The sequence below is a fragment of the Nymphaea colorata genome, chromosome 3 (assembly GCF_008831285.2).
Source record: "Nymphaea colorata isolate Beijing-Zhang1983 chromosome 3, ASM883128v2, whole genome shotgun sequence".
In the NCBI taxonomy this organism is placed as follows: Eukaryota; Viridiplantae; Streptophyta; class Magnoliopsida; order Nymphaeales; family Nymphaeaceae; genus Nymphaea; species Nymphaea colorata.
The window spans coordinates 6,858,176-6,881,507 of record NC_045140.1 but is presented as its reverse complement, the minus strand read 5'-3'; the positions used below and the strand labels follow the sequence as shown (position 1 = coordinate 6,881,507).

General features: G+C 37.8%; 2 protein-coding genes across 3 annotated transcripts; one reads left to right on the top strand and one right to left on the bottom strand.

The window, feature by feature from the left end:
* Positions 1-3,367: 3,367 nt before the first annotated feature.
* Positions 3,368-9,723, bottom strand: LOC116249821 (endoglucanase 12-like). Its single transcript, XM_031623105.2, has 5 exons — positions 9,255-9,723; positions 6,953-7,260; positions 6,185-6,782; positions 5,298-5,470; positions 3,368-3,952 (listed from the first exon to the last, which is right to left on the bottom strand). Exons 1-5 carry the CDS (start codon positions 9,643-9,645, stop codon positions 3,551-3,553), a joined length of 1,872 nt encoding a protein of 623 aa, XP_031478965.1. The 5' UTR covers positions 9,646-9,723; the 3' UTR covers positions 3,368-3,550.
* A 7,152-nt stretch (positions 9,724-16,875) lies between these two features.
* Positions 16,876-22,953, top strand: LOC116251447 (nuclear transport factor 2-like). 2 transcript variants are annotated; one of them, XM_031625730.2, is made up of 10 exons: positions 16,876-17,205; positions 17,478-17,534; positions 17,664-17,801; positions 18,209-18,512; positions 18,593-18,828; positions 18,927-19,098; positions 19,195-19,319; positions 19,415-19,480; positions 21,547-21,613; positions 22,163-22,953. In XM_031625730.2, the coding sequence occupies exons 2-10, from the start codon at positions 17,487-17,489 to the stop codon at positions 22,450-22,452; spliced, it is 1,446 nt and encodes a 481-aa protein (XP_031481590.1). In that variant the 5' UTR covers positions 16,876-17,205; positions 17,478-17,486; the 3' UTR covers positions 22,453-22,953. The 2 variants fall into 2 exon arrangements, with proteins under 2 accessions (XP_031481590.1, XP_031481589.1); XM_031625729.2 differs by having other exon boundaries at positions 16,877-17,121.
* The last annotated feature ends 379 nt before the right edge of the window (positions 22,954-23,332 follow it).

Here is a 23,332-nt window from a genome sequence, read left to right as displayed (position 1 = left end):
TACTAAGCTCAAATCCAAGCTTGAGTTCTTGTTTAGGACTGTTTGATTTAGAGAACAAGCTAAGAGAAGCTTCAGCCACCAAGGCCGACCATAAGGTATGTGTGATTCTTGCTTGTTCTTCATTTATCTTCGCTTCTTGTTATTTATTTTCAAGCTCAATGTCCATGGGAAAGTTTCACCTTTGTTCTTATTTATAGCTGGGAATGATGTCCAGCTAGAAAAAACACAATCAACTATACATTTGAATGCATGATGCATGTACAAGCTGGTTTTTCTGAAAGAAAAACCATGAATCAAATTTTAAAAAGGGCCCCAAGACCAAACAGTCAGCCTAAATCAATTTCAAGCTCCCCACCATGAGTAAATCCCATGGTGAGTGAGTGATTTATATTTGTTACAATATATATAATTTAAATTCCTATTAGGGATGGACGCAATCTCTTGAATGTGATTCACTTGTATGGCAAAACTATAAGCAAACAAGCTTGAACATTCTCTTGGTTACTTCAATTTTAAGTCATTGTGAGCTCATGCATTCATGATTCAATTGATTAGGAACTTGTTTTCAATCTTCTTAGGTAAAAAACCAAGCTATAAACCATCATGGTTCATAAGCTAAGTGGTCCATCTTCAATTTGTCCATTTTGAGAGGCGATATATATATATCCTCTTATTAAAAGTCATTTCTATTTTAAAGTTAGGTTGGAACACGTTTTCAAACTGATTTTTTTTTTAATAAAAAACCTTTATTTTGTTCTTCGTAGTTCAAAACTACAAGACCGTCAACACTCATCTCAAAACTTTGTCAATTCCAGCAATACATGCGCAAAATGCATGCATATTGCTGAAATCAGACCATGCTTTCACAAAATTTAGCTTAAAACCATAAAGTTTAAAGCTACAACAATGATATTTTTCAGCCACTAAGTGGCTATTTTTATAGAATTAGAAAAAGTTTTAATCTCATTCTAATTGGCATCCTAAAAGCATTTTTAAGAGCTGCTGGTTTCATTCATAAATTTTCATATTTGCATGGGATTAATCAATGTCCTAAAATGTTGCAAAATCATAGCTGAGAATCCAACTTTCATTTCTCCAAATAAGAAGATCCAATATGTTGAAATCATCCAAAGAATGGATGAATTCCATCATGTAAAATTTGAAATTAAACTTGGTTTAAGAATAGCAAGCTTCTAAAAATCCAAAGTATGAACATTCCTCTTGTTGACTTAGATGCTTGACTTAGCAAGAAAAGTAAAGCAAATTTTCAATAATTTATTATCATTTTTCAAGAATCAAACTTTGTTAGAATCAATATTTCTGATTTTCAGCCATTTAAATGAGTAGAAAATCTGATTTTATAGTAATTTTGAGACAAATTGGGTGTTATCCATGTCTTTCATATATTTTAAAGATTGATTTTAACTTTCTTTACATGATGTTCTATTATTTTAAAAATTTAATTCAAGTCTCAAACTTGTGGACTGCACCTCTAACTCTTGTGTTTAATAATAAGTTAAGCATATATAGAAAGAGTTTTACTTTTTAATTAAAAAAAATCAATATGAGTCTGTATAAAACATTAATTGAATTTTCATGTTGAATGAATGTGGAGAGATTGTGAGAAATGGAAGAATGAGTGTATCATATAATTTCATTTCTTTTCATGCATCAATACAAACTCACTCAAATTGCATTACTAGCACCTTTTTTAGAAATTAAGTGATTCAATTTTAAGTTGTAGAAAATGACCAAATCATATTGCAGCAAGAGTTTGGAGTTCTCACTTAGTTTCAAAAGAAAACACAAACGTCATATCCTAATTTGACCAAAATAAGTTTGAAAACAACATGTTTTCTAATATCTTAGAATCTTCATAAAAAAAGTGAATTTTACTTGCCCACAACTCTTTTCTAACAAGAAAACTCATTTGAAATCAAGTTTGTATCTCTTAGATCTAATCATGAGATTTGGCGAAAAGAGACTTCAAAAATCAATTCAATTTACTAAGTTAACTTAGCCATTAAAAAAAAAAAACTGATTACATGCTGATTTCAATTTCCATTCAAAATCATGAGATGATCTTAAGTTTGCGACAAAGAACTAGATCTCCATCTCCAAAATCTCGATTTTTTCATCCAAATTTACAATGTTGTCAAATTAACAATTCAATTTTTAAAGCTGTATATCAAAGCCACGATGTCTATTTATTTCAAACCAGTCCCATTTAACTCAAGTTGAATCATTTTCAACCAAAACAAAGGTCATCAATTCAAACCATTCTCAACATCTTTGCCAATTTTTAAATCCAATCCAAATGGCACATTTTCAGCCAAAACAATAGGCCCCAATTGGAACATTGTTCAACTTTTCAATTTTTATCTAAAGAATTTATTCAAATTCTCTTAAACAAGTTGAATTTTCAAATAACTTGTTAAAACAAGGTAATTTTCCAAACAACTTGTCTCAATTTTACTCATATTCATCCAAAACAAGTTCAAATTACTTATTTAAAACCAAGTTTAAAAATGACTTCTAATTTCAATTTCAACCTTTTATGCACAAGCATATAGGATTGCATCAATCAAATAACTTACAGAAGATGCGAAAAAAAATCATTAATCCTTGGTCTGATTACTCCTGTTAAAAACAGTAAAAATGGTTGGACCTCGTACCCACAGACGGATCTCTTTTTCTTGAAATTTTTCTCAAAATCTAATTTGAAATTGTGCTAATTCACATCAATGCCTCCGAGGACAGGGAGAGATGCGAACACCTAAATTGACTAAACATCATTTATAAGGCGACCCAGTAACACCGAGATCGAGTTGCGTGCACAGCACAAGAGAAATTGGCTAAACATCATTTATAAGGCGACCCAGTAACACCGAGATCGAGTTGCGTGCACAGCACAAGAGGAATTGGCTAAACATCATTTATAAGGCGACCCAGTAACACTGAGATCGAGCTGCGTGCACAGGAGTGTGCACATAACAAATATATGCATTCAAGAAAAAAGCAGGGGGTTGAAGTATTTTAGAATTTTTTATAAGATATGTACATTTTAAACTTTTAAGATTTTCATAATCCCCCTTTTCTTGGTTCTAAAAATCTCTTGGTCATTACACAGATGTGCGTGCACACAGGTGTGCAAGTAACCAGTTTCGAGTAACACCACTAACTAATTATTTATTCTTTCTACCAGTCTCATAACAATCATGTTATTGACCTTATTTATTTCATTATAAAATACTGATCAACTTTTAGCATTTAACAAGAGAAAGAAATATGTAGGCGTGGAGAAAAACAAAATCAGATTATAAAAGACGAATTTAAATTTATGTTAGCTGTTTTAGATTCATCGTGCTTGTAAAGGAGAAAAAAGAATGGCTCATGCATTGATGTTTATTATGGTACAAAAAGCAAACAATCGTAAGTGTAATTTGAAATGGAAAAGGTGGGAACCGGATGATTCCCTGCTTCTTACAACTATTGACAGAAGGAACTGCTAGGACAGTATGATCATCTCAGCACTGTAACTAATGCCTTTCTATGGTTTCCATGCAGGGGGTGGAGGTGGGGATGGTGGGTAAAGTGGTGTCACGGCTGAGAAGATGTTGTTGCGGTCGACGCCTCCGGCGGTGCTGCCGGAGAGAGCGGCAAGTGCGGCAACAAGGCCTGCATTGCCGGCGAGAGTGGGCTCCGTGTAGTTGTAGTTGCTGCGGACATCGTCGAAGCCGTCAAAGCGGTCTGGTCCTCCAACCATCGCACCCGTGATGATGTTGGGGTTGGGGTTTGGAGAGTCTTCCCACCGCCAACCGCCGCCACATCCATACTTTCTGCCGTCCCAGGGGATGGAAGCTGCACGGTGGTGGACGTGCTTCGGGTAGTTGGAGCCCCACCCTACTATGTAGCTCATGTTTTTTGGATTGGAACCCATTATGTAGTCCATCTACGCATGAATGAGAGATATCAATATATTTGATTTGAATCATACATTTAATTAGATGTCAATATATTTGATTTGAATCATACATTTAATTAGATATCAATATATCTGATTTGAATCATATAGAATCATTCTTAAAAGAAATAGGATATAGAAAAAAATTGTAACATCCAATTAAAAAATTGGATCAGATTTGGATTTAAATATGCACAAATATTTGACGGATTGGATCAGATTTAGTTTTAATAAAAGATCTTACAATCAACGTTCTCACATCTTGAAAATTGACCGAATTCAGTCCAAAGTTAGGATTCGGATTTGAATATGAACGTAAAAATTGGTTTCATATAGGGTTCAGATAGTGAAATCAGATTTTGGATTCAGATGTGACTTTGCTTCAATCATATTTGAATATGGAGTACATGAATATCCAAAAAGGTTGATATGGTTAGGAGTATATCCGATTTGAATTTGATCTGTTGACATCCTAAGCATCATCAGCTTCAAGAATTATTTGCATACATTATTCATGACCGGAAATATATTATTCATGACCGAAAGTGAAACCACATGTGGGCTTGTGTGGGCATTTGCCAGCACGGCAGCAGAATTACTTTGCTTACATGTTGGTGGACGCCAAACCTTTGCATATTTATAATATATAAGGTGTCCTTCAAGCATTTTGCTATCTATTTAAAGGTTTCAAGAACTTACGAATTAGTGCCCGACAAATATTCCTGCCACTCTAAGGCCTGATATGGATCCCCGGTTACATGTGAATTTCGAGTATTATCGTTAATGTCGGGCCTGGATTCAGTCACGAAAACACAAGGCTAAAACTTAGTAAAATGTATTTTTTCATGAAAATAAGTTGTAAGGATGTCATCTTCACGTCTGGTACCCTTAATATGTAGGTTCGTTCTCACAAGTTAGAGAAAGGTTTGAAATGTATGCATGCGACTTTAAAAATCCTAAATAACATATCTAAACAGCATACAAATCTGAAATATATACTTTTAAAATCATATAATCTTTTTAAATATCACGTCTGATCAAGTTGACTTTAGTTTGTGAGGAGGAAAAAAAAAAAAAGACACTCGTATATAATTCTTTTGTGGTTTAGTTTTCAAAAGCATCCCCACATTTCTAATAGTCAGATCAGATCTGAATTGGACATAGAATTGCACTGCTTTAAAAAAAAAAAAAAAAAACAACAACATTCAATTAAAAAAAAAAAGATCGGAAATAAGAAAAAAAAATGAGTTCTAATTGGATTGGGTTTTAAATTTGTGTTCAAATGTCTTAGGTACCAGGGAAGGCAATAAAATAAAATAAAATGGTTGGGTACCTGAGAAGTAGCGAAATCTCGAAGCACCTGCAAGGGGAAGAAATAAGGGCCACAGTACCAGCCAGGGACGCCCACGGCCTGTAGATAGTCGCTGTATATGGCGGCCAAGAACGCTGCGTTCACCACGTACTGAAGGGGTTCTGGCTGCCCGTGGTTCAGCTCGATCATCCCACCTGCGTATCTCAAAACCAGAGTCACACAATATATATGCATTAAAAATATATATATGTATATATATGAAGAAAATTAGGAGATTGTGTTGCTTGCAAATGGATGTGCACCAAAAAAAAATGAATGGGGTTGAAGTGTTTTAAAAAAATTTGATAAAAAAAATGTAGATCTTAGACTTTCAATTTTTTTATAGTTCTTTTTTTGTCCTTTTAAAAGCCTTTTTTTAATTTATCAAAAGTATTTTGGTCATTACAGCACAAAAGTATGTACATAACCTGAAGATGAGAGTATTTTGAGAATTTTTAAAATTTTTTATACTTCTAATTTTTTTTACTATGCTTCTTTGTCTTTGTAGCAACTTTCTTCTTAAGCATAGTCACAGAAAACATGTTTTTTTAAAAAAAAAAAACACGAATTGTTTAAAACTTAAAAAAAACATGTCTTTTTTAAATGTTAAAAATAAAAAAACGTGTTTTTAACATGCTTTTGTTGGTGTTTTTTTTATTTTTTTAGTTTTTTAATGTCAAACAGTTTTTTTTTCATTTCTATTTTTTTATTTTATTTTTCTGCAGTTTTGGTTTTTTAAAACTTTTAAAAATTTACCATTTTTTTCAAGTTCACCCTATTGTGAGACGTTATGTTCGCATTCGGTTTTTGTTACCAAAATTCAGATCATTTCGCAAACGCATAACCGGATCGGCGGAGGAAAAGCATACCTTTGGTAAAATTGAAGACTTGAAATTGTTGCAAGTAAGAGCAGAGCGTGAGGGCCGTCTGTTTCTGGTACGCCTGAAGCATCTCCTCATAGGGGTAGCCCGGGTTCAGGAACAACCTGTACCTGGACAGCAGCACCTCGACCGCCGGTATCTTGTTGTCCCAGCTCAGCACGCCGAGGTCCGGCACATTCATCAGCGCCATCGCGTTCCTGGCCATCGCCGCGTCCGTCACCAGCGCCAGGTACGAGACGTTGCCCGTCGCGTAGTAGAGCCAGGCCCCGCCCCACATGTACTCGTCGAAGTAGCTGGTGGAGTTGTAGAACATGTCGATCGCCGGGTTGCCTCTGCTGTAAGTGGCTCGCCTTCCACGGTCGCGGGCAAAGTCGAAGACGGTAGCGGCGGCAGCCACCAGCCTCTTGGAATAGGCGGCGTCGTCCTTGAACACGATGGATGCGGCTGCCAGCGCTGCCGCCATCTCCCCCGCCAAATCCGGTCCGGCGACCGTTTTCTGGACGGGCCGGGGGTAGTCCATGTCCTCCGGTCTCTCCCAGCAGTAGTGATCATCCGGAGTCCTGGTTCCATCCACGGCGGTACCCACCTGCCACATACACGTCCACCGTTTAACATGTCCATACACCCAGTTGGGACTGACATCCCTTTAGCCGTATTTGGCCGGAATCTCGATCAGTGGGCCGGCCGGAAACTTCTTCTCTATGAAAAGGAACAGTCTAAAAGAAAAAGAGAAGAATGAGAGAGAGATGATTTCACCTGGCTGTAGATATGGTCTATGGTAGAGGCGGAGGAGTTGAAGGTGAGGAGCATGTAGTCGGTGCCCCATTTGATGAGCTCTCTGATGTGATCATACTCTCCCATGGCTTTGTACTTTTGAGGGTACTCCACGGCGCTCCAGGAGAGCATCGTCATGGCGAAGGCCATCGGAAAACCGAACTTTATGTTGTCTCCGGCGTCATAGTACCCTCCCACCAGCCCTCCCTTCACGTCCGGCAGCCCCGACCCGTCCTGTAGTCCCGAGTCACCCCTCCACGGTATCGGATTCTCCTTCGGCAGTTTCCCGGCTGCAGGTTAATTATGATAATTAGTTGTTTGACGATAAAATATCTCGAACAGGAAGAGGAAGGGTTGAAGGAGTTGAGATGTTAGAGCCAGCCAATATTGTATATTGATCGATCGATCGATTGATTGGGTAAGTTAGTTTTATAAGATTTTTCTTCCCCCTTAACATGAAATAAAAGATAAAGACACGTTAGAAACTTTTCTTAGATGAATTGTGAGAAGGGTTTTAATTGATTTTCCAAAATTTGTATGACCATAAATTTCTAAGTCGTAAATACACAAATAAAAGATATGAGGATAGTAGTGTTAATAATAATGATAATATTATTGTTTTTATGAAAACATATTGGATCAAAGTAAGGTTGGGTACTCGGCTCGTGATGGGACATCAGCATTTTAACCTGTGGGCCGACCCATTAAAAATTTTACCGGGTTGGGCTGCGTATCGGAGGCTCCACTCAGCCTAATACACAATTTTAGACTCTACTTCTCAGCAATTTTTGTTTCTCTCACTCTCTCATCTTCCTAGTCATCTTTATAACCCACCACAGATTTATGAGATAGTAAAAAAAAATACTCGATAATTCTTAATAAAGTTGGACATCTAAACAAACATGACGCGAGACCCAACCCAATAAATAAGTGGATTTTGCTGAGCCTTCGGTTAGCCTGGTCATGTTTGATGTTTGGTCCTGTATAAGTCTGGGCATCGAGCTTGCCTGAAACCTGAAACTCAGGTTTGGGTTTGGCCCGACTATTAAAATCAGAGCTCGAGCCTGGGTCAAACCAAAATCCAAATCAATTATATTAAAAAATATATTTTTAATATAAAATAATATATATATATATATAATTAATTATAATAAAATATTATATATATATATATATAAATTAATACAATAAATATTAAACAATTATTGAACCTGCTCGGGCTTATTGGGCCCACCCAGGCCTAACCCGATGCCCCCTTGTTTCAAGCTTGGGCCTGAGTCAAGCCGGGTACCGGGTGCCGAGCCCTGTATTAAAGTAAAACATTGTAAACAAACACATATAAAAACCACAAAGTGAAAACATGTTTAATTCAGGTAATTTTTTTTTTCTTTGTACATCGAAATGAAATAAACATCTTCAATTTACATTGCTTCCTACCTGACACACCAACCATTTTGCGTGTTCATTTTTGTAAATTTCAATCATATATATGGTTAATTACAAAGTATTAAAATTTATAAGACTAAGAAAATAATTCCAATGAGATATAGGTTTATAATTAGGACGTTAAAGTTTTTAGTTTTAAATTCTCAGATTGTAAGATGTATTTTATATATGGAATTTTCAAAATCTTTCATTTTGTATTTTCATATTTTTTTGCAATAAAGAATCTATCTATAACTATAAGACTTAACGATAATAAAATAAAGACTAATATATATATATATACTGTGAAGACTATTCCGAACAAGCACTTATATACTCAAGACTATTCACGACGAGCATTGTATTTGACTCGCTTAATACTTATAAATGCTTCTTTTAAAAGATAAAAAGTCAATGACTTGAATTGCAGAATAGCACGCACACTCTGCCGCCGCTTCCGCATTCTTCTGACCGGACGCCAAAACACAGAGGCTTGTTTTCCGAGATGGGGGAGTTGACGTCCGGACCGCTTGTCAGTTCATCTATCACCAACAGACTCAGAACGTCATCGCCATTGGCCTTCATCGTCGGTACTCTCAACTGACGTGTTTGAACGCGAGATCGCAGTTCCGGCGACCAGTAAAATTTTCGATGGGAACCGATAAATCAGTGGCATGAATTTTTCATGCGTTAACTCAACGAATTAAGGCTGTTTCCGCACAAAGAATTCGTTTCGTAAAACTCTTCACGACACCAGACAGAAAAAAGTAAAACGGAAAAAATGGTCGCTTCGACATCCGGACGATGATCGGATCAGTCGCCGGAGATGCCCGAGAGAGATGGGGGGTGGTGGACTTACATTTCTGAGCGTCGAAGAAGAGGAGAGCCTTGTGGAGAGCGAGGGTGTAGCGATCTGGGGGAGGAGGAGGGTCGTTCTTCTTGGGGATGCTCTTGGCGATGACTATGGGAAGACCGATGACCACGGCGGCGATGGCGATGGACCAGAGCGTCCACTTGAAGACCTTGCGGCTACAGACGACGCAGCCCAGATCAACGTACTGCTTCCTCTTCTTCCTCTGGTCGGGAGGCCCCAAGAGCCAGCTCTGCTGCGTCTCGTCCAGGTCGTGGCGGCGGGAGGGGGAGAGCGCCGCCCGGTCGACGTCGTCCACGCCTCTCCTCCATCTCCCATCGTCCGCCGCCGCCTCTTCGTTGATCTCGAACGACCCGCCCCAGTGGTTTGCAGAATGCATTCCCTCCCTCTCTCTCTCTCTTCCCAATGAAATTGTCTTCTCCTCTCTTTCTAGTTCATGGCTAAATCGACTTCGTCTTTGTTCTCCCTCTTGTATTTATAAAGAAATTGAGTTACCTTCTTCTTCCTTCCTTCCTCCGCGTGTTCTTTACTTTCTGAAGCTTCTTCTCTGCTACGACTTGTGTGCTCCCCAGTGCACGCCGGGGCCATAACGCGTTTACCGGTCATTATATTTTTGGAAATTACCAAAAACTGACTCAGGAACTTTTGGAAATAATATAAGACCGGCTCTTACTTTTTGTATATTGTTAAAGGCACACTTATAGAAATTCTTTTTCATCAATTAAACTCTTCCTCATCACTAAATTATGGTCGAGTTAATGAGACAATTAATGACAGGAAAACTTTCAGCTCAAAAATAAATCGACATGATTATTGGTATTAGCCTCTTGTTTTTATGCTAAATAATGTGAGTCCATTGCTAAATATATCCAAATTAGTAGTTCTACATTATCAAAACAAATCAGTTGAACCTTATTATGATATGTTGCTAACCAACTTAATTTAGAAATGAACATATACTCAATATAGATATCTACTTATTTAAAACTAAAATTGGATCCATATCAGTTCAGGTAGTTACTTAAAGGTATCCAAATCCAATTTAATGTCATTTCTAAACTATGAATTTGATTCAATTTCTTCATGATGCTAAATTTTTCTTCATATCCGACCTTTTCCATGTATATATTTCAATGAGAAAGTAAATATATAGAAGTGTATTTGCAAAGTACCTTTTTGTAATTATACACGCGCATATCAACACTACCATTTCATCGAATGAAAATATACAAAGTTGTGAGTGCTTTTCGCAATATTGAAGAAGTTAGTTATATTTTTTACCGTCACAAGAGAGTAGAAGCTTTCCCACTGGGTTGAGTATCTTTGGAGCTTCTCCTCTGAATCTTTTTTCTTTTTGAATCGGTAAGAGAGGTTAGGCAGAGCAAACCTATATTAGTCAACACGAAGATCTACAGGATACAAAATAATCAATATTTCCATGTACGTCTCTCTTTCAATTTCGTTCTTATGAAGTTTATGTTTGTTTATTTATATATGTTTTAACTTCTTGCTGACCTAATATGACAATTAGCTGTTTCCAGCAAAAAATTGAAAAGTGGGAGAGAGGGAGACAGAGCAATAAATTTCATATTTATAGGCATTATAAACTTTTATTAAGTTTAAATCATATTGACTATGATTAAATAATTCAATATAGTTAGTAACTCAAACATCAATATGTTTTCGTCATATCGCCAATAAATTTAGCAACTTTTTGTAATTTTTTTCTTTGAGAAGTATTTGTATGGCCCTCTGTTATACCTTTTTTAGTTTTCATTTTGAGGCCTTCTTCTGTAAATTCATCGGGAGAAAAGTAATACCAAATCGCCAATTTGACTATATATAAACTTAAAAACTAATTAATGACAGTTAAAACAAATGCCAAAAAGAGGTTTGTTGTTAATTCTGTCATTGTTTATTGAGTTAGAAAATTTTCAGAAAACGACTCTTCTTTTAATTTTTGACGGGAAGATGCGAGGTGTTTGGAGGACCCTTTTCCGGCTCAGGGTTTAGGTAGACTGGAGAACTCCATCCCCTGTTGTTGACTGCACAAGAAGACCACAGCTTCGCCGCCGCTCGTCGTCGTCGTCACGCCGTGTTTCACTCGTAGAATAGCGCCTGGCCAGAAGCGCTTTCCACCAGAAAATGATTTCCGGAGATAAATGCTTCCGATTTTTTTTTTTTTTTGGATCCAATCCACCTTTTACCCAATTAGATCTAGTAATCAGATCCAGACTCAGATTTAGACCCTGTTTTTTGAAACCCGACTAGTTAATTTGAACTCAAAGATGCGCAAAAAATAACGACATTCACCTTTTTTTTTTTCTTATAAAGAGGATTTTTCTTTTTTAATAATGAAACTTTCATATGAGCCAGAGGGTTATATCACTCTCCTCAGGCAAGTGCGGAAGCCTCCCTTGTTCTTCCCTTTGCATCCGTTGTTCTTCCTCAAGGAATTGAATATAAAATAAATAACTGAAAATTTTTAGTTTGGCTGCATTTAGAATTTGGTTTAGTTTGGCCTGAACTCGAATCCAACCCACAAAACATAGCTCAAGCACATAACTGACTCGAATCCAACCCACAAAACACAGCTCCTCGAATCCAACCCACAAAACACAGCTCAAACACATAGCTGAACTCAGGCAGTGAGTCAAGGAGACAGGGACAGCGGCCAGCGGGTGGCGGTCCGGTGGCATCGTGGCGGTGGGTAGAAGTCAGGGACTCAGGGCAGCAGCCGGCGAGCTCCGGGCTGCGTTTTTCAAAATCAAAATTGAAAATCCCCCTTCAGCTTTCAAAAGAGGGCAACAATGCCGACAAAGATAAAGGGGGTTGCGGGCTGGGTTTTGTGAATTGGATTTAGGTTTAGATCTATGGAGGCTAAACTAAACCCGGGTCCAAATGTCATAGGGGCCAAACTAAAAATTTTCAATTATTTTAATCTATTTTGGAACCACGGTCCCTACGGGCCCCCTTGGTTCTGATTGTAAGGTTATGTTCTTTTTTTCAATAAATGAAACTTGTAGGTAAACAAGAGCCAAAGTCAGTGAGGTTGCGGTCATGCTTCAACTTACATGTATGACCCACCTTCCTCATTTATTATTTTTAATAAATGAAACTTGTTAAATAAATAGTAGACATGTTTTATCGCGTTGTTACGTTTTCTGGTGGATGTTGATGTATCATCCTCAAGCCATATATAGTTTTGGGTGTGAGTCGGAGCTGCACTCATATTCAGTGCGTACCTGACTCGATGCGACTTGGGTGCAGCAGTAAAATAGAAGAGTCCCGTGACTTAGCTCTCTAGTTAATTTTCATTTCGAAAGATTCAATTATAAAACTTTAGGAAATCTTGAAAATACAACTCAAAATAGGCCATTTTACCATCTATTATATTATGTTCTGCAGAATTTTATGTTTCCTATCCTATATTTATGGCTCTGCCTAACCCAAGTCTGAGTTAATTTTGTTCAACCAACACAAAACTAATTATTATCTTATGTAGGAAGTTTCCATGCCAAATTTTAGCCGAAACATAAAAGAGGCGAAAGCTCCTCCCTCTTTACCATGTTAAAGTTGACGAAAAATCTGTTTTGACAGGAAATTGCAGAAATTTGTGACAGAAGCTAGTTCCAACTTTTGATTCAATGAACTAACGAATCACCCATAGCAAACCTTCAGATTTTACAGAGCGACAATTGAAGAACTTGACTTGTTGAGTTCCAGATTTTCAGGTTTTGATTTTCTGCAACCATAAAACTGCAAAAAAAAAAAAAAACTAGAAAATCATTCAAACAAGGGACCAAAACAAATTAGATTCCAACAAAATTTGATGGGAACTAACTAGACACGTGAAAGAAACCAGCGGCTTTTATGGTTCACCAATACGACTGATAGATTGACATATATAGTTTTCCAAAGTTCAGCAAAAATATAGAGTCTTCTCAAAAACAGATTTTTGCTTGAACTAAAGATATCTCAAAAATTTGGATCACATTGATTACCATATAACACTATGATAAATGGTTCTAACATACATGAAGATCGAATCAACTTAATCATCAATTGTCATAACTTGTAGATTCATGAAAACAAATATAAACATATTATTCATGAAGGAAATGAAACATATCTGTGTTGGCCAAGAATGAAATCCACATCCATAAGAACATATTCTCCTCTTAATGGCTAAATTAAGAACATGCATACACATGAAACGATAAAATTCTAAAATATAATGTTATGAACCGAGTGTTTTGAAAGGTAGTTACTCCATATAGGTGATTGCCACCTCTCTATTCAACTAAGGTCCATGATATAATATGAACATCTTATAGGCTTTGAGGGAAACACTCATCTAAAAAAACGAGTTGTTTATCCTTAGCCATGTTCTACATTATAACAAGAATACAATAGTAAACAAAACAAATAAGACATAGTATCCATGGAGAACTCCAACACATGCACAAGGCTGAAATATAAAGAGAGGGAGAGAGAGAGAGGTGGACAGCCTACCTCTTTCCTTCTTCTCCTATTTCTTTTTTCTTGTTTCTCCTTGGTTGGGCATTCGAGGTGGTCTTTCTAGGGAAGGTGGCAACCTTAGGGAGAGAGAAAGATGAGAGGATAGAAAAGAATGGAGGAGGCAAGAACCAGTCCACTTGGCCTCATAGTGGCACCTTTAATCTCAAGATCAACACTACTCCTCGATACTATCAGAATGGCACCCTCTAAGAATCAAACTGAGGACATGGCTACAACATGCCACCAACCCAACAGTTGCACTACCCATCAAGAGAGAAAGAGAGGGAGAAGTCGGCAAACACCCTCCCCCACCCGCGGCCTCCCTCCTTTCTATTTATGATGGGTGGAGAGAGAGCTAAGGAAAGAGGATGCCTTTCCTCCTTGGTGAGATGAAGGTAAAAGTCAGGTTTTGGAAAAAGACAAATTTTAGTTTTTAAAAAATGACCAAAACTGATCCAAGGATTGAGATTAGTCATGTGCCATGTGGCATGATTTGATGACTTTGGATCTTGATACATTGATCTATACATAGATCCAGTCTAAGATCTAGAACATGATCTGAAATGGAGATTTGGGTCTAGGATGGATCTTGGATTAAGATTTGATATTGAATTATGGATATAGATTGCGAATCTAGATTTGGAATAAGAGGGGTGTCTCCTACTAGGCTTAGTTGACTAGGTGAGTTTAGCCTTCGTTTAGTTGATTGAGCTAGGTCAAACTGAGTCTGGTTTGGATGACTGGGTTTAGTTTGATCGTGTTTGGTTAAACTGAAATTAGTTTTGAGTAGAATTGAGTCTAATTGACTAAGCACAATCAAACTGAGACTGGTTTTAATGGAAACAAACTCAATTGACCAAACCTGGTCAAATTGGGAATGGTTTCAGATATTAGGCTCTAGTTTGCTGAGTTAGAAATTAGACCAGGTTCAGGTCAGGGTGAGACCTACGCTCAGTCTAGGTTGATTTATTTTAGGCAGGTCAAAATGACTTGAATTTGAACTTGACTGGGTCAAGGTTGCAAACTAGATTTAGTGAGTTGGGCTAAATTTTGTGTTGATTGAAATGGGTTCACATGCTTGCAACACTCTAAATCACGTAGGTATTGGAAAACTAAGCTAGGTGGGCTAAACTTGGCAAGTCCTAGTAGTTTCAAGATCTAGGTTTATTACAAAGCTATTCTCAGTGACGGTTTCAAAACACAAGGATAAAAGTCAAATGTTGTAGGTTTAGAATTGGAGTTTATGCACCCCTCCAAAGTTATATATGGCAAGTTTCAAACATTTGAGGTTTTCAAGGCCTATCAGGAGTATTTCAAGCAGGGGCGAAGCCAGGATTTTTCGCAAGGGCGGGCCAAATGGGGACTGGGTTTTGTGGATTGGATTTGGGTAGGGCCAAACTAAACTTATATTTAAAAAATACATGGAGACAAAAAAAAATCAATTTTTACACTAGATTTTTAAAAAAAATTTCGTTGGGGTCGGGCCATGGCCTAGGAATGATTTCAAGTAGGTTCTAGGAAACTAAGTTCAATGGATACCACCAAGTTGAAATTAGGTAGTTTTGGTAGACATGACCAGGTGTGATCATTGGAGCTATATTTGACAGTTTTAGTGAAGTTAGGATATACTAGCCATACTAAAGATATTTTTGATGATTTTGAGGAACCTGTTTGAAAATTTTTTCTACTTGAAAGATTTTGAAAACAAATGTTTCAACTCAAAATCATGTGGCCACTTATCTTAACCTAAAAATATGCCCCATTGTAAGGGCAATAATGGGAATGTCGAGATCATGAGATAAGTCTAGCCATCAAAGAATGCATGCATAGTCTAACACATAGAAATGCATGTACATAAAAGAGATACACACATGGTTCAAGGAAAAAGTAACTTTATTATTAAAAGGCTTGAAGAGGGGGCCCCCATCCCTACAATGCATGGGAGAGAACAAAAAACAAAGTAATAACAAGTTCAACTTAGGCTTCAACATTTTTTTCAGGTATTGCCCCTTCCATTAGAAGCTCTTTGTCTACAATTTTGATGTGCTTGAGGGGAATGCAGTCTTCAGTGTTGTGGCTAAGACTCCTGTGAAATTTGTAGAATTGATCCATGTACTTTCTCTTCATCTTAGGGAGGATCTACTACTTTTGAGAGTTTACAAAGGTTCTCGTATAATAGAAGCTTCTCCTTGCTTTGTTTTATGGGAGTAAAATTTCTTCTGGTGTTCACCTTAGGTATTTTCTACTCCCTTTGGGACAACTTTGTCTTGTTATTCTTGTTTTTCCCGTGCTTGTGCTTGCACTTGTTTTCTTGTATCTTGCTCTAATATCTGCTTTGTGTTGTGTTGACTTGAGCCGAAGATAATGCATGGACTTCGGATTTGGCCAACTTCTTGTTGTTGTCCTTCTTATGGTAGCTTTCACCAGTTTCTACTTTGACATAGCCAACTTGAAGGCTCTCTCTATTACTCTGCTTTCTTGACTAAATAATAGAAGGTGTCATACTAATGTTGTATGATGTTGGTACCTGATATGTTCTTGGAAAACACCAAGAATCATAGTAAGGCCATGGTCCTCTGCCATCCTTTCACTACTTACAGGATTTTCAATGCTGAATATAATCTCAGGCTTATTCTCTAGTTTCTTGTTGTATTCCTATGAGAATATCCATAATTGGGACTTCAGAACAATTGGATGTGTACTTGTCAATAAAGCCGTTTACAAACTCATCAAAGTCCTTCAGTCTAGAAGGGTCTATATGCTTTAGATACCACTGTGACGCCTCCCCCTTCAAGCTCCTAAGCTCCTTGGGAAGCATATAAATTGGGCGTTGTCAGTGTAATGTAAACAAACATTATTGTAAGTCAACTTAAATTTGTTTTTTTTTTTCTTTTCCTTTGTGTAATGTAAACAAACATGATTTTAACAATTTATTTTCTTTATTTTCCTTTTTATATAAACAAATTTTATAATTATTCCTTCACTTTCCCGTCTATTCCCTTCAATCTGTTCCCTCCATCCAAACAGAGCTTAGTGTAAAAGAACTTAAACTAGTCCAGCACGAGCTCGACCCAGCCTATCCAAAGTCGAGATCGAGCCGACCTCCCCGAAGCAGAGCAAGATTTGAGTTGAGTGTAGGAGCTGGTCGAGTCGGTGTACGTTCGTACTCTCCCGCTCCCTCGCCGTCGCTCCGTCTTCTTCCTCCCCCCTCAGATCGATCCCTCTAGAACTCGCCCCTCTCTTCGACGCAGACGGTTGGTGAGTAAGAGAGGACTAGGGTAGAAGTACCGCCGCCGCCGCCGCCACTAAGAAAGCCTTCTGCACGCTACCCCTGGTTAGGCTCTTCCTCCTACCTACCTCGCTTTTCCGTCTTCTTCTTATTCTCGTTCTCCTTCCCGGCTCGCTCGATCTCGATCAGGTTTGTGTCTATCGAATTTGTTTTCATTCTTTTCTCCAGTATTTGGTTTGGATGGTCGGCGATTCCTCGGTTCTCGTGGCTTGGGTCGCGGTTGTATCGTCCTTTTGTTGTTTCTTGGATCTGTGGTCGGTCGATTAATGCTGGGATAGGTGTTTTAGAGTTTTCGGGCGAGGCGGTTTTACGTTTTTCGGGCTCTCACGAGCTGCGTATCTTTAGGGTATGATTTTGCGGGCTTTGATTTGTTGCTGCTCTGACTTTTGTTCGTTCTTTAGGGTATTGGGATGGCTTCTGAGCAGGCTGCGGCTGGATCCTGCCCCACGGCTCAAGTGGTATGCGATTCTGTGGTCCCTCCTCTTTTTTCAGTTTCTGTGTGGCATGTTGTTTCGTTCTGTTTCTGCTGAACCTTTTCGTGTTTTATGTTTTTTTGGTGATGGTTGGGTGTCTGGAATGATTGTCAGGTCGGAAATGCCTTTGTGCACCAGTACTACCATATCCTGCATCAATCGCCGAACCTGGTTTTCCGGTTCTACCAGGATTCGAGCAAGCTCGGGCGTCCTGGTGCGGATGGAGGGATGAGTATCGTCACCACAACTCAAGTAAGTTGTTAATAGAAACGACTTCTTTTGTGTTGGATCTGCTGTTCGTGGACCTTCGCTTTTTCTCTGCCTTGTTATATCTTTCTAATATTCGACTTCTGTTGTACCGTATTTCTTTAATTTTCGTGGATGGAGTTTTTTTGGGTGCCTTGTATTCACTTATCTTTCTCGAAATTGTACTCGTCTACTGAAATTATGTTGTTTGGAGGCTCTCGTTCACAATGTTATACGAAACTTTTCTTCTATATGTTAATTCAAATAAAACGCTTCCATATATTGAAACCCACTGTGTTGTCTACTAACATGGGTGGGTAGCTTTCAGCAAGCTTCTAAGTTCTAATAATATAAGCGTCTGTCGTTGCGTTGTGTTCATGGGTCCTGACTTTGGCGCGTTGGGGAGTGGACAGGAAATCAACGAAAAGATACTCTCAATGGATTACAGTGGTCTCAAGGCAGAGATAAAGACTGTGGATGCTCAGGACTCCCTCAATGGGGGTGTTCTTGTGCTTGTGAGTGGAGAACTCATCTCAAAGGACAATGTCAAAAGGAATTTCACTCAGTCCTTCTTTCTTGCACCTCAAGACAGAGGATACTATGTTTTAAATGACATCTTTAGGTATGTCGAAGAGATAGGGCACCCAGTGGTAAACAATGGAGTGGCCAACAACGTGAATGAAGAGGTTCATGAAGAACTGCCTACACGTGAGCAAGGTTTGTGATCGTCATGCTTCTGCTTCATTTATCATAGATTGTGTTCACGTGATGTAGTATGTTCCTTTTTTTGTATGCAGAGCCTGCTCCTATTGAGGAGAGTCACGTGGTGGACCAAGCTGCTCATATGTCTGAAGAGGATCATAACGGGGAAGAAGTCTACAATCCTTCGGATGATGAGGAAGGTTCAGTTGTGGACGAGGAACCTGTGGTTGAGGAGGTGGTTGATGAACATAACAGTGGACAACAGCATCCAACTGATTCAACATCTTCTTCAGCCCTAGAAGAAGCTCCTAAGAAGTCATATGCATCAATTGTAAGATTTCTATCATGCTAAACAAAGTTTCCATCTTTCTGAGATGTTCTCTGAAGAGGCAGAACATTGAGGTACCGGTTAACATTATCATTGTATAGGTAAAGGTCATGAAGGAAAGCTCTGCCCTTTCACCTTCCCCAGCATCCTCTCCTGCCAAGCCTCTAGCTCCAGAGAGACAATTGGTACCAACGCCATCAGCGGCTCCCATTGTGGAGACGTCAGTGTCCAGTTTAAGTGCTGTTGAGAACAGCAGCGTCCAAGAGGCTGAAGGTTTTGCATCAACTATCACGTCCTTAATATTATTAGAATGGAGACACAGCTTTCATTTATTTTTTCAATTTTTTTTATATTTCTTGTTGTATGCAGCTGCTGACGGGCACTCGATATACATAAAGGGTTTGCCTTTCAATGCTACTCCTTCTCAACTCGAGGAAGAATTTAGGAGGTTTGGTCCTATTAAGAGTGGTGGTGTTCAAGTCAGGAGCAACAAGGTTTGTCCTAAATGAGAACTTGGTTGTGAATTATAATCGATTTCCCAATCTGTTCAATGAACAAAATATGTCTTGTTTTCTTAACCTGTGTGCAGCAACAAGGATTCTGCTTTGGATTTGTGGAGTTTGAATCCTCAAGTTCCGTCCAAAGTGCAATAGAGGTGAATATCCTGGGTCAAACTTACGGCTATCCTGTTAAATGTATATGAACCTCAGTTTTTTCCTTTCTTTTGTCCTTGTTTATCTGGTTGGATTTTGAAGTTTTTAACTAGTCATATCACCCTGGCATTAGTGATAGAAAATGTGGATCTATCAAATTGCAGAAGAAGACGAATTCAGGCATTTAGTCACAAAAAACGCGTTTTTTTCAAAAAAAAAAAACGAAAAATTAAATTGCCGTTTAAAACTTTTCAAAAAATGTGTTTTTTTTTGCATTTTTTTTCGTTTTTTAAATGCGAAATTTTTTTTTTCATTTTCTATTTTTTATTTGTTGCAAATCTACTTATCTTTTGATGTTTGTGTTATTAGTTTCTCATTATTTTATTTTCCCTCCATTTTTAGTTTTTTTAAATGTTTAAAAATTTACCGTATTTTTTCCTTTTTTTCAGGTTTGCCATATTATAGCTGAGAAAAACATCGCCATTTAAAACTTTGAAACGTTATTTGTGACCATGGTTTTAGTGTTACTAATCATTTTGTCAGTCAAATCCAAATTGAATTTGAACAATTTCTACAGGGTTTTTTTGTTCTTTATTTGGATCAAAGTATAAGTAAATTGTATCTCACATTAAGAAACATAGCATCGAGTTATGTTTTGAATCAGATTCAATTGCAATTTGTTTGCCACCCTCAATGCTCATGTTCATAAAAGCATTTCATGCTTGACTGACTGGTCCAATTGCATGCAAATAACCCAAAATTGAGTCCATCTCACAATGAAAATTGGGGACACTTTTGTCTTATTCAAAAAGCTTTTGTCACTAAACTTCTCTTTGGATAACTTGAATCAAATTAAAGCATCAATTTGTCAATGAGTGTAAAAGGAGTCTGAATATGAATGTAATCTATCTGCTTGGGTGCATATGACAACAATGTTTGGTGGTATTTGAAAATGATGGAGTAGGGGCCCCACCTGAGAAATTTTTTGAGTAAATTTTGAGGTTGTTTTCAGTTTCCAGGCCATGTGTATCTGTGTGTTTGTTTCTATCACTATATATATATATATATATATAAAGTAGTCGCAAAACTGCTTTTTTTTTTAAAAAAAATGTTTAAAACGCGAGAAATAACTCAAGCTGTTTACAACTTAAAAAAAACCCTGTTTTTCTAAAGCGCCAAAATGAAAAAATGCTTTTGTTTGCGTTTTCTTCATTTTAAATGTTCTTTCACGCTTTTTTTATGCCAAACTGCTTGTTCATTTTGTAATTTTTATTTGTTGCATATTTACTTATTTTTTGATGTTGGTGTTATTAGTTTTTTACTTATTTTATTTTTCCCAAATTTGTAGGATTTTTTAATTTTTTTAAAAATTTGCCGTAGTTTTCCCTTTTTTCCCGTTTTTTTCAAGCTCGCCGTATTATACCTGAGAAAATTCTCGCTGTTTAAAACGTGAGAACGTTTTTTGTGATTATGATATATATATATATATATATATATATATATATATATATGTTGATGACAACATGAAGGTCTTAAGCAAACAGATCATATCTTTGTTGTTGATATTTGTAAAATTCAAACTAATAAACTAAGATACCAAAAATATGTTTCTCATGTCCGAACCGGATTCAACAACTGCACCTGTATTTACCCTGTCAACACCGGTGCAGTGCTCATTTTCATGTCCATGCAAAACAGATTTTCACATAGATTTTGTAGGTAGAGTCATTCTGTTTGTGTGTGTGTGTGTGTATATATACACCACACAGCAAAATATACATCTCACGGCAAAAATATATTTTGGCAGCTATTATTTGTTAAATCAATCTTTTGGGCCTTTATTGAATTTGAGAAATCTGGAATTGCTATTGTTGGTTGGCTTAAAGATATCAATGTTGGAAATAATAGCTCCGCTGATCTTCAAAAACCACAAGCACGGTAAATGATTTTGTAATTTGTAATAGGAACTTATTAGAAATATATTTTAAACAAGGAGAGGAAATATGTATAACCTTTCTCCAGTTGTCAGTGTTCTGATTTCAGGTGGTTAATCTTTATGGTGTTGCAGGCTTCACCGCTAACTATTGGTGGCCGTCAAGCTTATGTTGAAGAAAAAAGGCCATCTAGTTCTCGAGGCAAGTGATGACTAAACTGGGTTTATGTCTGTTATTATAGTGCAGTTTATATGTCGTACTTTCATGCATGTCTGTCAAAATGTTGCCATCACCCTCACCAATAGAGTGAGCCCTGCCTTGAAAGGTAGCTGATGGGTTTCTTATGTACGGTTAGCTGCTAAGGTGAACAAGTTTTTGCAGGGGCATAATATTATTGCTTAGATGCCTTCCTCTTGTCTATTTACCCTTCCTGAATGCTGATTTTGCAACAAACTGATTGTCTGCACTCAAAGAATCTCTCATCATGAGAGTTTTGAGTTTTCGCTTCTAGTTAGGTAGCTCTGATTCCTCAAATTCATGTTAGGGCAACCACAAATGCACTTTTTGATTTTGATATGAAAAATTATCAGATGGTGCGGTTGCAACATCTGAGCAACTCAGATCAATATCAATAGGCCTTGATGTTTTGCAGCAGTGGTTTTACCTGGACCAATTGTTTCTAGATCTATCGGTCCTAGAATCCTATGGAGAAAGTCATTATTAATTAGGCTATTTGTGACCATGATGCAGTTGCCCGAGGCCGCTTTCCCAGCGGCAGGGGTGGATTCCGCAATGATGGATTGAGAGGAGCGCGGGGCAACTATGGTGGTGGAAGGAGCTATGGCAGGGGGGATTTCAACTACCGATCAGACTTTGCATATAGGACTGGTCAAGAAGGCTCTTCAAACCGTGGTGGTGAGAGTGGATATCAGAGGGTCGACCATGCAGGGAATGGAGGCAGCCGAGTGAACCGTGCGGGTAGCTTCAACATGAATGGGCCCACGAAGGCTGTTGCTCCCAGAGTGCCAGCCCCTGCTTGAGAAGTATCAAGTCACTGCTGTTCGGGACATTGTTGGGGTAACTGAAGCGTGTGATTCTTGAAGCAAGTTGAACGTGGAATATTACGGGAGATATCCCAGAGGTAGAGTCAAGCCTTAGCCCATCCTCCTGTTGGAGTTTCGGGGCGATTTCGGTTAATTTTTGGAGTAGTTGTACCCTTTAGCATAGGATGGCTAAGCGGGTCTCAGATTTTGATCCTCGGTTTGTGTTCTCGTTCATTTTGTCTTTCTGAGGTGGAATGCCTTGGGTGGTTATTAGTTTTTGGAGAGTAGATAGAATCCTTCTGCTTTTTTGCCTTCCTTTTTCTTCCTTCCCCTGCATTTTGTGTAGCTAGGAGAAGGAAACGTGATGGAGGATGTTCTTCTAATGTGATGGTAACGGTTCTCTACAGAATGATCAATACATCCTTATAATGATCAATACATTCTTATACTTTTCTGAATAACTGGTAATTACAATTCTTTGTTCTTTAATAATTTCAATGATCTCTTTCGTGATTGCAAATTTCACCCTTCTAGTTCTTGTAAATGCTGTTTTGCTTTATCCTCACTACCATACGCAGCTTTTCTTAAAAATGTTCTTTTTGTTCTTCCACATGTTGGAGCAACAATCAAAGGAATGAAATGGATTGATATAAAATTCATATACCGTTCAGGAAATTATGTTTGTATTAAGGAATGCTGAATACCAAATATTAGCTTATATCTGTCACGATCAAGTGCTCTTAATTGTTGTCTGATATCGTCTTTTATACCCTTCCAGATAGAAATGATGTAAGAGTTGCCGGTAACTTTGCAAAGAGCCTTACCAAAGTGACCTGCCTTTGGTTATAGAAGTTATACCAAGGGAGGGAGGGAGGGA

Coding starts and splice junctions, on each gene's coding strand:
- LOC116249821 (XM_031623105.2), bottom strand. CDS start 9,645: ATGCATTCTGCAAACCACTGGGGCGGGTCGTTCGAGATCAACGAAGAG. Junction 5,471..6,184: donor AGTCTTCAATTTTACCAAAG/GTATGCTTTTCC, acceptor TGAGATACGCAG/GTGGGATGATCGAGCTGAAC. Junction 3,953..5,297: donor GAGATTTCGCTACTTCTCAG/GTACCCAACCAT, acceptor ATTCATGCGTAG/ATGGACTACATAATGGGTTC.
- LOC116251447 (XM_031625730.2), top strand. CDS start 17,487: ATGGCTTCTGAGCAGGCTGCGGCTGGATCCTGCCCCACGGCTCAAGTG. Junction 19,099..19,194: donor CAGCGTCCAAGAGGCTGAAG/GTTTTGCATCAA, acceptor TGTTGTATGCAG/CTGCTGACGGGCACTCGATA. Junction 19,320..19,414: donor TTCAAGTCAGGAGCAACAAG/GTTTGTCCTAAA, acceptor ACCTGTGTGCAG/CAACAAGGATTCTGCTTTGG.